Source organism: Apaloderma vittatum, unplaced genomic scaffold (assembly GCF_000703405.1).
Source record: "Apaloderma vittatum isolate BGI_N311 unplaced genomic scaffold, ASM70340v1 scaffold3576, whole genome shotgun sequence".
In the NCBI taxonomy this organism is placed as follows: Eukaryota; Metazoa; Chordata; class Aves; order Trogoniformes; family Trogonidae; genus Apaloderma; species Apaloderma vittatum.
This window is the reverse complement of record NW_009722201.1, coordinates 80,062-96,084: the sequence shown is the minus strand read 5'-3', so window position 1 is coordinate 96,084 and position 16,023 is coordinate 80,062. Positions and strand designations below refer to the sequence as shown.

Sequence of the window (16,023 nt, the reverse complement as noted above, 5' to 3'; positions counted from 1 at the left end):
GGTGGAAAGCACAAAAGTTTCATTGTTGAGTGTTGGGTTTGGGGTTTTTTTAAGTTTTTGTTGTAGCAGTAGCTGAGTTGCCTCCTGTTATTTCCTGGACAGAGCTCTTCTCCTGGGGCTGCCTGCATGCAGCCTGGCTGGGGCATTGGGCAGGCAAGGGAAGAGGTGGTGATGTTTTCAGACAACATTGCTGCCGTCACTGATGTTGTCCTTTCAAGTGCTTTTAAGTTCAGTGCCTTTAAATGAAGGGAAATAACACTTTAGGACTTAGTGTTTTTCTTTTGGATGATTGATTGTCAAGGTCTGCGGGCTTTTGCTCAGTGGAGTTCCTAATGTACTCTTTTTTTTTTCCTCTGTCACTTTAACCAGTGAGTATAATCTTCTAATTCAACTTAACGATGTCTTTGTGAGTCTGGTTATTCCTGAGCTGTAAACCTGATCTTTTATTTTAATGCTTGCTCCCTACAGCTGACCTGAACAACGTCAGATTCTCGGCGTACAGGACTGCCATGAAACTCCGCAGGCTGCAGAAAGCCCTCTGCTGTAAGTATGTGCCTGTGCCTCACCTGCTGCCAGGAAGGCTTTATGACTGACACACAAGTTTATTCGCAACTCCCAGGAGCAGAAAAACGCCCCCACACATACCCCCAGCTCTCTTGCATGGAAACCTCTCGCGTGGAGGGTCTTCTGCTGCACATCTGGTTTGCGCATCCCTTGCAAAACCAAAGTGATGGGTGGTCTGTGGATCTGTCCCTTGTGAGACAGAGCAGCAGATCAGAAATGGAACTAACATCCCCTACATATTTCTTACCTTTCTACTCGTCAGCAGATATTTTCACTGTGCTCATTACTGGAGCCATGTCCTGTCTCAGTCACAGTTTTGTAGCTCAAGACCTAAGGAACAGGCTCGTGGTGTATTTGGAGCAGTGAGAGTTCAGTGAAATAGTTGCTCCGGAGCTGGAGTTGCCGATGGCTTTTTATGTTGAATCTTGAACCCTCAGGGCTTGTGACGTTTGTAGGAGATTGTAGCAATAAAACATTTAGCTTCATTTTTCCTGGGCTTTGGTTTATGTTCAGAAGCCTCTCATCACCCATACACTAGTGATGTGCATGTTCTAACATTTTAATTCTCTCAACTGGTGTATGGTATTCTACCTGTCACCAGAGTAACATTTCCTCTTCAGCTCATTGTAACCTGATAGCTAAATAATTTTCACAGTTTTCTTAGTAGGCCAATCAGTTGCCAAAGCAAACGGTTTATTAGATGGTACAATTTAGAGGGTTATTAAATATCTTAACATTCACAGTTCGGCATTTAATTACGGGGTTAAATTTCTGACACAGTTACAAATGTCTCAACTGTAACTTTTTTCAAGTTTGAATTTGTGCTCACATGCTTTCTGGAACTTTGTCAAACCTCAGTATTTTTGAACATGTTTGCTTTTAGGCTTATAAGCTTGAGTGAATACCACTAGTGAACAGAGTTAATTTCTGAATTTATAAAGAAAAAGAAAAAAAGGAAAAAAATAAATAATAAGTGACATATCTTGTAACATAAGTAAAGACTTCAACATGAACACGGTGATGAGGGATGAATTATCATCAAAAATACAAACATCTTTGTATGGCACAACACTCCTGACACCCTCATTGTGGAAAGGTGGCGTAAAGAAACTGGAGTGATGAGCAGTGAAAAGTATTTATAATCAGTGCAGCACTGAAGTAAAGAACTAAAATTTTGGGGATGACAGGTTTCTCTTATCTGGCAGTGCACAAGTGTAAGTTGTAACTTGCTGAAAGGGCAAAACGTTGCATCCTGGTTTATCTGTATTACCCTGATTCGTACCACTGAATTATTCCAGACTCATCTTGGACTTTACACTATAAAATTGTAATTATGCACTGAAGTCAGTTCATCTCTCGAGGTTACACTTAGGCAGATTTTCTGAGAATTAATGTTTTCAGAGACATGCAGCGGCGCTTGCACTGATTACTTTAGCACATTCTTCATACTTGTATCTAAGGAGAAGTATGTAAGGAATTTGGTTAGCAGTCTTTGTTCTTACAGATATTTTTGCTTGGAGACACCATCATTGTATTTGTGTATTCTATGATTCCAGTGTCACTTGTAAACTCAGTCTAATTAATTTAATTATTATTTAAAAAAAACCCAACTCATTACAAAATTCTTTTCCTGCAGTTTGGCACTTGTAGGAACAGAGCAGAGTGCTGGATTTCAGGGCCAAAAATCCCTAAATTCCTCTCACAGTGCGTCTGCTCTTAGGTCTTTTTATTTCAGTTTTAAAATTTCAGGAGTTTAAATCTATATATATATGTGTGTGTATGTACTCTTCCACACACTTCGTGCAGTTTTGTCTGCTGAGGAGCACTCTAAAGATGTGTGCACAATGGAAGGCCTGCAGAAGTGAAGGTACAGCCTGGTTTTCAGTGGCAAGAATAGAAACATTTCTAAAAATGAACTGTGCCTAGACTTTAGTTCTTTTCAGTTTGTAAATCAGCCCAGTGAACATTAAGATGCTAGGATATTAAACCTAAAGAAGCATATGGAAAATGATAATCCTTAACAAATAAATGCTTATGTATTGTGTTACCTTAGAAGAATCTAGTATGTGGCTCTATCATCCTAGCTTTCAAACTTATTGTGGGCATGCCAGGTGTAACTATTGCACCTTTTTTTAAAATGTGTCTTCCTTTGAAAATCACATCAAAGCATGTTGACTTTCTTGTTTTGCTACTTCTAAAAGATCTGATCTTCAAGTGCAAACCACATCTGAACATTGTGATGTCAATAAAATGAGATGTATTCGCAAACTTTTCTTGGAAATGCAGCAAAAGGGAATATTCAACTTCTGTTAGGGTGCTTTTCTCCTTTAATTTTATGCAGGTTAGATAAATATATGTTTTTAATGTATCAGCCAACAGCAGCACATTACAGAGGAGATGATCTTGCATTCTGGGAACAGCATTAACACTTTTTATCACCAGCCATATGTTGAGTTTTCCGTAAGTTCAGTATGTGACCCACAAAGGATACTTTCTCCTGCTTGTTAATTGTCACTTCTGCCCTTCAGCTGGTTAGTTATTCCAGGTCGTCTTCTGTACTTTTCCTGCAATCTGGCCACAGGTTGGTGGCTAGCCACAACTTTTTCTCTTTCCTTAGAGGCCGAGGAAATATTTATATAGATAACTTAGATTCTAAAATAAGCTAGAAGTTTAACTGCGTGCACAAATTTTGGAGTCAGTTTTGGAATTTTAAATAGAAAAGAACAAAAGAGTGGCAGACAACCCATCAAAAATATAAAGTGGTATGATTTATTTCAACTAAAGCTTTGCAAGTCACTGAATGATGATGAACATACAGCTTTTCAATACATGCCTGACTGTTCAGGCCTGTCTTTTTGAAAGTCTCTCATTCACAGAACCTCCATATTGCTTTCAGGAAAGAAATATGCAATTCCTGATTCTGAGAGGGGACACCTCACCCCCATTTTTATCTTGATGGGAAAGATGCAGGAGGAGCTTAATGTGGCAAAGGCAAGAGCCACTCTTCTTCCCATTAAAAGAAGTTCCCTAAAGCAGAGTATGGTGGCAAGCACTTTTTGCTTGTTGTGAGATGAACGTGTGTTATTACCTTCAAGATAGGACAGGTTGATGAAGAGCAGAGTGAAAGGCTTTTCAGAAGTTGCTGCTTATTAGTGGGAAAAGCTTTTGCAAAGTGGAATGACCCATGTTTAGCAGTAGCTGCATATATAATTAAGCTGCCACTCTAATGCCTGAGGGGTTCATTTAATTACCATTGATTCATAGTCTCAAAGGAACTGAGAGTTCAGCCTGGAGCTCAGAGTTAAAGGTGTTGTGGAGGCAGTGCTCTGTGTCCAATTTGACTAATAAATTATTAGAAATAAAGGGTCTTTCTGAGACTCTTAGGATTGGGTCTAATAAATACACTTTTGCAGGATATAACACTGACCTTAGAATAGATAGATTTTATATGCTAGTAGGTTAAACATAATATTCAAACAAATTTTCTTCTAACAAATATGTAGATGCTAACGTGAAACAAGTGAAATGCCAATAAAACCGTGCACAAAACCACAGATTCAAAGTTAGATTTCTCGTTGCAATAATGGGGATAGCATTCCAGACTTTCCTTACTCCTCTAGCACTGGATATGTCAGGCCCACAGGATGAAATTTTCAGAAATGCTTAAGGGATTTAGTAGAAGTCCCTATTGATTTCCAATGAAATTTATACTCCTGAAATTCTTTTGGCAATTATGGATTCCCAGCGTACTGACCGTGCAGCATTAGAAGCAGCCCTGTGTGCAGCTAAGGTATTTTTTCATCTCTGCTAGGACATCAAAGGCTCAGTTTCATCCTTGGTGAAATAAGATAGTCAAATGTGAATTTGGCAAACATGTCCTTGTGTTGGATCAAGTTCTTAAAAAATTTCTCTATGAAGTTCCACATTTAGCCTCTGTGCATTTTTGGGGGGGTTATTTTTGACATTACCAGGAGGTGTTGCTTACTAGGCCTCGATAAAGTACAGTTTTATTCCAGTGAGAGAAAAACTGGTCTTGCAGTTGGGTCAGTTCATTTCTCAGTTTTGTGAAGAATTTCCTGGATGGTTTGGGGCAGCTCTCTTTGGGCCACATTCTATTCCCTTGAGTCGTGTTGAATCGTGCTGCACTTTATGACTGCTCATGGTGTGAGCAGGACTAACAGCATCTGGTCTTTAGTATCACCATTGCTCACAACCTGGAAATTCACTGCAGGGGGGGTTGTGTGGCAGCAGGAAGATCTTCATCAGTAGTCTCATTTTTCTGATTTCTTTTGTTCTTGCTCCCATTGTACTTTGTAAACCAACATCCCATATTTCTGATGTGGTGTCCTCCAAAATGTGATACTGTCGTTGATGTCAGTATGCAGAAACTAAGAGCTGAGAAGGAGAGGTTCTGTGTTGCCTTGGGCATCTGAGTTTCAAAATGCAACAGACTTGAAATGAAAATCAAGTTTTTTAATGTCCATGACAAAAGGCACTTTTGTATCTTGACTGTTAAGTTTAAATGCGTCTTACTCTGTAGTGTTAGAGAGATTTTTATAAATGTAAATGCTCTGCAGAATTAAAAATTAAGACATTTCATTAATAAATATTAAAAGAGGTCATTTAATGTTTCGGGAATCTTCTTTCCCCTGTTCTCACCAGAGGAAAAGTAACAGAGGGGTTAGTCCCAATTCAGTTGTGATTTGTTTCCATATTCCTTGTGGAGTTTCGTGAATTCCATAGTCAAATATTAACCTATCTGTAGGAACGTAGAACATGAAATATGTAACTTTACTTTCATGGTAATTTATGTGTAATATTTTTTTCCAATTCAACAGCACAATAGGTACTTGACAGTTAAAGCGAACCAGATTTCAGTTTTATAAACTCTCCCCTCTAAGACCACAGCTGAATAAACAGCACACCTGTAGGAGTCTTGCAACCCGTCTTGCACATGACTTTTGGAGGATGTAAAATGTCCTCTGGCCAGATGTGTAAGCCAAGTAAATGGTTCTATTTACTTTTTAAAGTATGGGTAATAGAACTGCTGTTTCTCTTCAATCCTTACTGTGTTTTATTTTATTTTAATTTTTAATTTCTTTCTTTATTATTTATTTTTATTTATACTATTTATTTTTTTCTTTTATTTTAACAGTGGATCTCCTGAGTCTGTCTGCTGCATGTGATGCCTTGGACCAGCACAACCTCAAACAAAACGACCAGCCGATGGATATTCTGCAGATCATTAACTGCTTGACCACCATTTACGATCGACTGGAACAAGAGCACAATAACCTGGTCAACGTTCCTCTCTGCGTGGACATGTGCCTCAACTGGCTGCTGAATGTCTACGACACGTATGTATGGGTGCTCTGAACACGAGGTGCTCAGGAGCTTCCGCAGCAGCACAAGGGGGAAGGGAGGAAGGAGAATGAGCCATCTGCCTCATTATGAAATGAATGACTTGAAATTGAAAAAAAACCCCAGAGGTTTAAGTGCAGGTTTAATAAACCTAATGGTTTAATGGCTGCATTTAGCTGAATCAATACAGCCCTTAGTTAGGCTTACAATCCTAACTTTATTAAACGAAGCAATGAGGGAGCTGGAAAACAGAACTTTTTTAACAGATTTCTGTGCAATTCCAGGACTGCATGTCTTCAGTAGGTCACAGCTTGCACGACTTTTAAAGTTTATTTAGATAAAGAAATTCAAGAGAATTACCAAGAAGCAACAGTATGAACACCAACACATAACCTCTGACCATGTGTCTGTGTTTCTGCATATTAAATCTTTTCAGAGCTGTCTGTTTTCTGTAGCTTGTAATTTATAATTCTTGATCAGATATGGAAGAGGTTCGTCTCTAATGTGCTTACAACCCTCAGCAGTCAAGAGACTTGAGGAATAGTTAATCTAAAATATGATTTTTAAAAGTGTCCCTATAAGTATAAATACAACAAAGTAAATTTACCTTAAGAATATTTATGAGTATTCCTATTCAGAGGGTTAATGATACTGCTCATAACACATAGACAAATTCCAACACACATTTGTAAGGTCATATTAGAATAAGCCATTATTTTTGTATTTGGTGAGTTTAGTTAAGAAAATCAGTGAAAGTCTTTATTTGTGTTTTTGAGGTTCTTATTGACCACTTTCAGCCAGACACACTCATTACTGTGGCAGAATAAACATTTGCCTATAGAAATGGAAGGACAGGGCTCAATTATTGTATTCCCATTGGCATTTTGAACTATATAGAAGGGCTATACATTGTTCTTCCATCCACCCTTTGTCACAGCACTGAATCTTTGATGATCATCTATCAAAAAAGAGAGGTACAGATTTGTAAGGAGTCTTTTCCTGCTGGATCACCTTCAATAAGGCAGTTGCTTTTAACATCCTCTGCAGCAGCTGCAATATCCTGTGAAGTGGATTACCCAGATTACATTATATTTTTGTGTAGTGTACCAGTAGTGGGGAATGGGGTTATATTCATCCAAGAGCCAGGTCTTATTTCTTTAATCTGCTTTGGCTTTCACAGAACTCTGATACACTTCTCAATTATCATCAACTGTAAATAATGTGTAAACAAAAATACCTAGTTAGCAAAAACAAAAAAAAGATATGCTAGTTAGTCCAGATCAGTCACATTAGAGGCAGAGAGGGAGATAAAGGCTGCTCCTAAGCTGGACCATCCAGTTTAGATTTGCTGTGTCCAGTGTAAGTTTCCTTTATGTTATACCGTGCTGGAAGAACAACATTAGAAATTATAAATGGCTGCCTCCAGGCAGTTCCCTGGGAATGCTAGGGAACTGTGTACTGCAGAGCACAATGAAACGAGTGTTTTATGTGTGAGGAAAACTCGTAGCTGCTTTGACGAAATTCAAGTTTGAGTTATGCTGGTAAGAGAGGTGACCTTGGGGTTACATGTGTTTAGTTTTCATTGTAAACTTAATAGGCAGAGATCAACCGAAGTGCATAGCGGTACTGGAGACATTTAATTAAATGTACTGAATCTTTGCTTTTCTTATAATTGAAAACTGTCATTTGTAAAGATATTAATCAAATTCACAGTCGATGACTGATCTAATTATGGGCACAGCTCTGCAAATCCAACACGTTTCAGATTTGTTTTAATTGATCAGTCACTCATGCTCATTTGCAGTAGCATGCTAAATTATTGGTTTGACTTGGGAGGAGACGAGGGTGAACTGAACAACTCACGATTCGAGCAAGTTTCAATTTAATATGCCTTGCAGGGAGATCATCATTCTACATTCTTCTCCTGTATAATTTGCATGAGCCTGGTATTCATCAGCAGGAGTTTCTCAGGGCACAGATGATAATTAATTTGGAAAAGGTCTGAGGGAGAGGAGTAAAGGGAGTGGAGTGTGAAAACCATAGGTAAACAGCAAATGCTTATTTGTGATGAAAACCATAAGATTCCGTAGTAAAAGGTTGCAAATTCTAAATTCAGCTTTGTCCATCAGTTTCCTTCTGCACCTTTTATCGGGTTTGCAGGGGACGTGTGTGTGGATGAGCGAGCACCTGGCTCCTAGAACGCTTTCCTGGGATTAAAAAGACAACAGGCGTCTCTGCCAAACAGCACAGGCTGATGCATGACGATGGCATGCCTGTACATGATTTACCTTATTCCCAGTGGTGTTCTTACTGGTACCGCTTCAAAACTGTTGATGAGGCTTTGCTTCAGAAATGTCATTTTTAGAGATCAGCTTCCTATAGTGTATATGTCTTCGATTGCAATAGGTGTTATGTGTTTGAAATACTATCAGAAATAAAAGTCTTGGGAGGGAAACCAGCACCTGGGAGTAAATTAAGCTAAGCTAAACCAGATGACTGAGAGAAGATGTGAAGGTTTGTCGTTGCGTCACCCGCAGTGCAGAGGAGGCTGTTTTTCTCACGGTCACACTGAAAAGCAAACGTCATAGAGCGGGCACGTCCCGAGGCGGGAGTGAGGGTGAGGGGCAGGCCAACCAGAGGCAGCACGGGGACCGGTGGGGAGCATGCCAGCCCCTTGGCACAGTGCGGGGCAGGTCTGAGTGCTGCAGAGAGGAGCTCAGCAACCACGCTGTGGTGTTCATGGCAGAAGTGTAGAGCCTGCCTCCTTGTGATTTCTAGGCAAGCTTCCTCATTCGCCTGAAGGCCTTAGGAGCGCCTCTGTCCTGGCACACCGCACCTTGCAGAGGCTGCCTTTCCGTGTTTGGCTCCCTGTTGCCTTCTCGGACAAGTCAGGGCAGGGCTGACAGACAGTGAGCAAAGACTTTCTGAAGACGACTGCTGCATCATGTTTCTAATGGAAGCGAAGCTATATTGTCTTTGGCAAAAGGGGCGGTTTGCTGCTCTGTCAGGGACCTCATCTTCTCTAAGAATAGCTCAGCAGCGGTTCATAGAGGAGCTTGTTCAAATGAGCGTAGGGTAAAGACTCTACTCTCACTTTTGTCATGAAAAACGAGGTAATTGTTTCCGAACAAGACCATTTTTGGTTGAATTGATAAAACAGCACAATCCAATTGGAAGCCAGAGCCATATTTTATATTTTGTTTCTAGCTCGCATAATTACAGGTTGGTGTCTGCTTTGCAGTGTGGTTCTGAGTGGGACTTTCATTTATGATGACTACAGTACTGAAGTGAAGTTTGTTATAGTAAACATATTATGACATGAATAGATTATATTCTAAGCCAATGTTTCTTTTTCATTAGGGGTCGAACGGGAAGGATCCGTGTCTTATCTTTCAAAACTGGTGTTGTATCCCTTTGTAAAGCACACCTGGAAGATAAATATAGATGTAAGTCAATGTAATTCTTTTGCTTTTACTTTATATTCTGTTTTTATTCCTCCTATTTATTGCATAAACATTTAAGTAGCATGCATAGATTTTCTTTTTAGAGAGTCCAGAGGCAGAGTGTGTTAATTTGCTCCCCCTTGTACTTTTAAGGTATTTATTCAGTACAGCCGTAGGTAATTTTTGTAGGGGTCCACAAATGTTTTTGATCACACCTCTACCAGTAAAAAATTTTTGAGCATGCATCCCCAAAGATACATATTATATTTTCTTGGACACGCCTTGGGGTGGAAGAACCCTGTCTGGAGACTGCTGGTTTAGCACACCTTCATACACAAAAATTCACATTGTTTTAAAAAATTCACACTGTTTTAAAATAGATTAATTTTAAAATGTTTTCCACAATGTGGTCAGGGTCTTAGTATGTACATTGTGTTTAAATGCAGTTGTTACTTTCAAATAAATACTAAAGGAAATGTAGTTGCTACCTTTAAATAAATATTGAAGGTACGTAAATTTTGCATATTTTAATAGACCAAATCCTGAAATACCTGGGAAAATTCCACTTGAAGTTTTAGTTTTATCTGAGTAATGAATCAGTTCATTAGTGAGGCTAGGATCCAGAGAAGAACTACTGATAAGAATAGTTCTTATGAGTAGCTTTCTGGTTAAATTAAGTGGTATCACTCCTTCATGCATTTAAAAAAAAAAAAAAACCACTAAAAAACCCCTCTAGGATTTGACGCAGTACCATAGCAAATCTTCGTCAGTTCTTATTACTCTATTCTTCGACTAATGAAAGTTGAAGGATGCTAAAGAGAAAAGAGACCATTCCAACAACAGAGTCTGCATGTCCATGTATAATTGGATCAGATCACTATGAATGTCACTGTTTAGATCTCTAGATGTTTCATGTGCACGTTGTGAAAAAGTATCCCAAAAATATTTTAAGAAAATTACTCAGTACAGATATTTTTCAAAATTATATTCCGTTGAGAATTGTCAGAGTTATAAAGGAAAGTGTTTATTCATATTTTCTAGTCTGACGTAGTGTGTGCACATGATAATGCATAATCCCCCCATTCTGAGGTTGTAGAACACTTACTATTTTAATGGTAGGGAAATTGAAAGCTGAATAGTTTGTGAGGGAGAAATGAGTTGTCTCTGCCAGGCTGTGGTCTGGCATCACTGTCCATACTGAGATTGTAGTGCCATTGCTGTTAGTATTGCTGCAAGTATGCAACAAGTCACACCCCTTAAAATCTGTATGGCAGAGCCAAGTCGGTTGTGCTACACCACAAGTTTTCAGGCTTGCAGAGGTGATGGAAGGATTATCTCAAAATTACTTTTTGCAAAACTATGATTGGCAAGAGTGAGATTCATGTAATTAAAAAATCATCTTTTCTCTATGCATCTCTTTATTCCTTTGGAAGAAAACAGGTGTCAAAGCACTGCTCGGAAAGTTACCTCGAGCAATGCTGAAGCACCTTTATAATTGTATCCCTGGTGTCAGGTGAAATACTAAGGTGGCTCAAAAAAAAGGGCCATCTCATGCTCTCCTTTTTTTTTTAACTTTTTAAAAAATAAGGATAGTTAATTCAAGACACATATTGTCAACAAAGATATTATCAAATAAATATTTCAGTTAATGCTAACCTGATTTTTTTTCTATGAACTCTCAAGTCTCCTCAATGTATACGTAGAATAACAAATTCTCACCAAATTAAATTGGGCATATGAAAGGATAATACTTCTGTCCTGTAAGGATTCTTTTCTAGAGCAGTGCAGTAACAGAACGTGGCTTCAAGTGACATTTCACTTCAGAGGTGAAAACTTAATACGATATTAACATTCCCAGTCAATGACAGATTCTGTCATACTGTAATGTTTTTCTTTCGTTTTGGAAATACTCTTGGATAAAAAGATTATGAGATACTGAAGTTAGGGAGCTCTTCTTCAGTTCAGCTCATCTGAAATGAATTCTCCGAGTTGTGCCTTGATTGCTAAGACTTGAAAATGTGCTGTTATGTTGTTCAAGATTATTTTACTGTTAAGTGATATTTTTTAAGCATTTATGTTATTTTGTTTAGTTAGCTGTGTTATAGAAGCACAGCTACTATTATCAGTAATGCCACAGGTGCTGTGTTGAAGCGGCCTTTCTTCTCCGGTACAAGCCGATAATGCTGTTCAAAAAATGACACTAGACTGCATGTTTAACAGACAAAAAAAAAAGTGTTTATGGGAAGAGAAGCAGCCAAACTGAAGACGTGCTTGTGTTCATGTCTGCTAAGGCTGCTGGCCGTACCTGCGAGCCTTTGAAAGGGTGCAGACTTCCACGCTGCCACTTCCCATGGCGGTGCTTCAGCTCTGGTGTCCTTTTCCTTCCTCCAGACCTGTTCAAGCAAGTGGCGAGCTCCACGGGCTTCTGCGACCAGCGCCGGCTCGGGCTCCTGCTGCACGACTCCATCCAGATCCCTCGGCAGCTGGGGGAGGTGGCCTCCTTCGGGGGCAGCAATATCGAGCCGAGTGTCAGAAGCTGCTTCCAGTTTGTAAGTTCACATTTGCTGGCTCTTTGTTTTCTGATTTGTGTGTTGTGTCGAGGGAGCCCGTCTGCACTGAAGAGGATTGAAAACCTGCAAGAAGGATTAGGGTGCCGAGGGTCATTTAGTAGTGGCATTTGCTGGTCTATTAAAGCGTTCCTTTGACAATATGTATTTCACTTAGCCCATTTCTCTGGCCGTGGTGGAAGAAGCCGGTGTTGTGCTGTTATCCAGGCAGCAAATAATTGTCATCAAGGCTTATGTTGTATAACCGAACCCTGCAAACAGTTCCTTTGCTACCGCAGCTCCTGGCTTTACAGTTTTCTGTTGCCAGCAGTAGATCACCATTTATTGCTGCCATGTAGGTGAACAGCAATGGTTAATCTAAATTTTGGGCATACAATACCGGTGGCAGCCAGGTGCCCAGGGAAGCCATAGGAAAGGACTGCCTGCAGTGCTGCCTAGGGGTGAGGAGTGCTGGATGAGCTCCTTCTACTGCTTGAATGGATAATGCCATTTTTCTTTAAAAAGTACTGAAAGAATTCCTCTCCTGTCTGTTGAGAAATACATGGCAAAGTACTGGAGGCTCTTTTTCAAATTTGTAAATTATTTAATCTGGGGAGGAAGAGAGTTAAGAGAATTATTCATCCTTATCCTAACCACCAGCAGAATGTGCAAGATGAAGACAGCTGCTTAATGAAAAGGTAGAGGAGGGGAGGTAATGTATGGTCTGTGATTAACTCTCAATGCATCTTCTACATTACAATGGAAGAAAGGGTCTATTCCCATTCCATAACTATCCCTGGGGAATTTTTGTTTGTTTAGGGGTGGGAGGGGAGTTGTTTGCTTTTTTGCCTGCTGCTGAAGTTTCATTATGTAGTAGTTTCAGTTCTGAAGTAAGCAAAGCACAGCAAGTTTTTTTTCAATGAATACTAATAATTGGAAGTATTCTTCTTAGACACAATGACTGTGAAAAGAATCTAAATCTACCATCACCATGAACTACAGTTGTGATGGGACATTTGCTTTCCGTATTTTTTAAACTCCTTTTAACATAATTCTACAGGATTCACGTTTTTCTATTTCCATCATTCATGTCTTGACCTTTTGTAATTCTAATCTGTATTTGATGCCATTTCCAAATTAATGTTTTATAGGACCATCTCCTGGGTGGATAACCCATGCTGATAAACTGTGCGTAGTAATGCTGATAGCTGGGTTAGACCCTGCTGTGGCTTTCAAGCCTTGAGTTCCACGTTGGGCTTTCAAGTGATACCAACACAAAATGATGCCACAGCAAATCCATAGTCAAAAGCTTGTTTGTGCAAATGACCTTCCTCACAAAATAGGATCCTTATCATTTTCCCAAGTGAATGGCAACAGTGATTAGAACTGTTGAAAAACTGATTAGGAAAGTGACTTCAGAATCTGACAAAAGCATGAGGTTTTCTGAAAGGGGACTGCCATTTGCTGTGTTTATACTAGAAGAAAACCAATACAGTTCATAGTGATGGAACACACAAAACCAGTCTGTATAAGGTAAGAAGAAGACATTGGAATAAATGTTTATTTGAATAAAATGAGTTAGGAACATTTTCATTATGATGAGTTAGCAACATTTTCATTATGAATGTAGATGTGCCAGTGGACTGAATGCCATATCACATTTTGCTGCTGGCATTTCTAGAAATAGCCCAAACACAGTTGGGCACAACCTTTGACATGTTCATAAACCAGAACATCAGAAAATCTGAGGTTTCCTTCTCTCATCTGCACTGAAAAAGAGGTTTTCTTCTTACCTGCAGAAAGAATTGCATCCTCTCCTTTTTCCTCTGGGGGAAGCCTCATTTTGACTTGCAGAATGGGAGGGTGGATTCTCACCTTGGTTGCAGCAGAAGTGGTGATTTTCAAGGAGGACCAGAAGGGGAGGGGAGAGAGGCTCAATGGAGGAGAGGAAATACAAAAAAGGTGGAATGGGTTCCTTGGGAGAGGAACAGAAATCCAAGCATAGGGAGAGCCTTGATGGAGGGGAGGGACAAGGAACAAAGGACTGGGAAAATAAGGGTGATCCTTAAGGAAGGGTGGTAAGAACAGTGGTAGGAATAACAGTGTTGAAGGAAAAAGAAAGGTAGGTAGGGTGAGGCATGAAGGAAAGCAGCAGCCAGGAATGGAGATGGGACAAGAAATAACACCTCTCCTGCAGAAAGGGAGGAGGGGAGCACAGAGACATCCTTTCAGTGTAGGTTTCTGGTGCATGGGGGAGCACAAGGGTCCCCCGCGGGGGGAGCGGGGAGCAGCCTGGGAAATGGAGTGGTTGGAGAAGCTGGACGGCCAAGGAGGATTGCGTGGGGCTCCCAGCAGTCTTCTCTTACTGAAGTGAGATAATTCAATTTTTAAAATATTGTGGGGACTCATAGTTTACATTACTGTGTGGAAACTAAATTAAGTCTTTCTTTGTACGCCCACAGCAAGGAATGCTTTTTCTTCAGCTTTTTTTTTTCCCTTTCTTTTTTTTCCTAGTGATGATAAGCCAGCAATAAATTGCAGTCATGTCAGAGTCTGCAACAAATGTGTGCTTCAGAAATGGCTCTCCCAGCCCCCGTAGGTTAGGTGCCCTGGCAACGGCCTTGCCTGTCTGTGCAACATCTGAAAAAAAAACAACAAAAAAAAAACCAACAAATGCGGATGTTTACTCTTCCCAGCGATAACAGGGGAAATCTCTCTCCTGCTTTTGGGTTTGAAGTGCGAGTTCTTGGGAGTGAGGGTTGGGGAGGGCTGTTGGCAGCAGCCTGCCCGCTCCGGCCGGTTCCCAAGGAACGGAGCAGGTCCCCTTCCCGCAGGCGGCCGCTGCTCCTGCCCTCTTACTTGTCATCCCCTGGCACCAACTCTTGCCTCCTGTAGTTTTGTTTTCATATATGGGAAGGTGCTGATAATAATTGTTGGGAGACAAAAGGGTATTATGGGACTCCTCTTTCCTGTGCGGGGTCAGGGGGGCGTAATTTCTGCTTTGAGGTTTTTGAATAAAAGAAATATTTTTAAGCAAGAGCAAAGAGCTTGATCTCTAAGGATCATTTGAATTGTGCCTGGGCTCAGAGTGCATCAAAGCAGGCTATAGATCCATGAAAAATTGAGTGAGTTCAGTATTACTGCAGTGTGAAAGCACTTTTCTCTTAGTTCTGTGATGGGTATGGTTTTTTTAAGTAAACAGGATAAGGAATTGATATGGACTGAAGGACACACACGCTGTGTTTTAATCACAGTGGAAAATTATTAATATGCTCTCCTTGTACAGTGTAAATAGGACCTAGGAATTCACAGCACTGCCTTGGATGAGTTACTGTGGCATTGGGACATTTAAGAAATGTGATGGGAAAACAGAGTGCAGCTCAGATGAAAATCAAGAAAATTGTGGGTATTTTGTTCTTGGTTATAAATGCTTTAAGTGTGCTTTCTTACAAAGGTGTGCTTGCAACAGAGTACTTGATTTGAAAAGCTGGTACATACGAAGCTAAGGAATAGTAAAATATGTAGGTAATTCCTATCTGAGTTTTAAACTTTCTTATTTCCTTTCACTGAATAGTCTGTGTTGTATAATCTTCATTTCTAGATTTGTACTTTCATCAATGGTAAGGCAAGATCAGCCTGTATTTTACAACCGGTTTACTGTGTCCAAACCTGGTGTATTTACTCAAGACAAATAAAGGCCAAAATAGAGGCCTGTTAGTCCTTTTAGGTGGAGTTTGGGTATTGCAAATCCTGGGCTGGGGCCCTGAGAGTGGCTTTGGCCAAAACTGCTGTAATCTGAATTGGCTGGGCAGTTGTTTTGTGACGGATGAGTTTTTCTGAACACATAGGAAATTATCAGTACTGTGTACAAATAACTACGTATAGTTATGTAGGGGTCTATATGAAAATAATGTACAAATGCAGAGTTACTGTTGAGGGGCTCTGTATCTTTTGAGAGATTCAGGCAGCCCTTGTTTCTATCCATAGGATATTTCTTCTGCTTTTGGATCTGACAGAGGAGAGCTGGCCTAAGGGAACTAGCAAATCCTTCCTCAAACTGCTATGCTGTAAATGTCATAAACCAGCAATTCTGGTTTTATTTCAGCAGG

The 16,023-nt window shown here is 40.0% G+C and overlaps 1 protein-coding gene across 1 annotated transcript in view; it reads left to right on the top strand.

Moving 5' to 3' along the window:
* Positions 1 to 468: 468 nt before the first annotated feature.
* The window catches only part of DMD (dystrophin), a gene marked incomplete at its 5' end in the record, with an annotated part of 66,687 nt that continues 51,132 nt past the window's right edge, over positions 469 to 16,023 (top strand). The window contains 4 exons of the mRNA XM_009871673.1: positions 469 to 543; positions 5,720 to 5,921; positions 9,286 to 9,371; positions 11,760 to 11,917. Coding sequence (XP_009869975.1) covers positions 469 to 543; positions 5,720 to 5,921; positions 9,286 to 9,371; positions 11,760 to 11,917 — 521 coding nt within the window. The remainder of the gene's footprint in view (positions 544 to 5,719; positions 5,922 to 9,285; positions 9,372 to 11,759; positions 11,918 to 16,023) is intronic.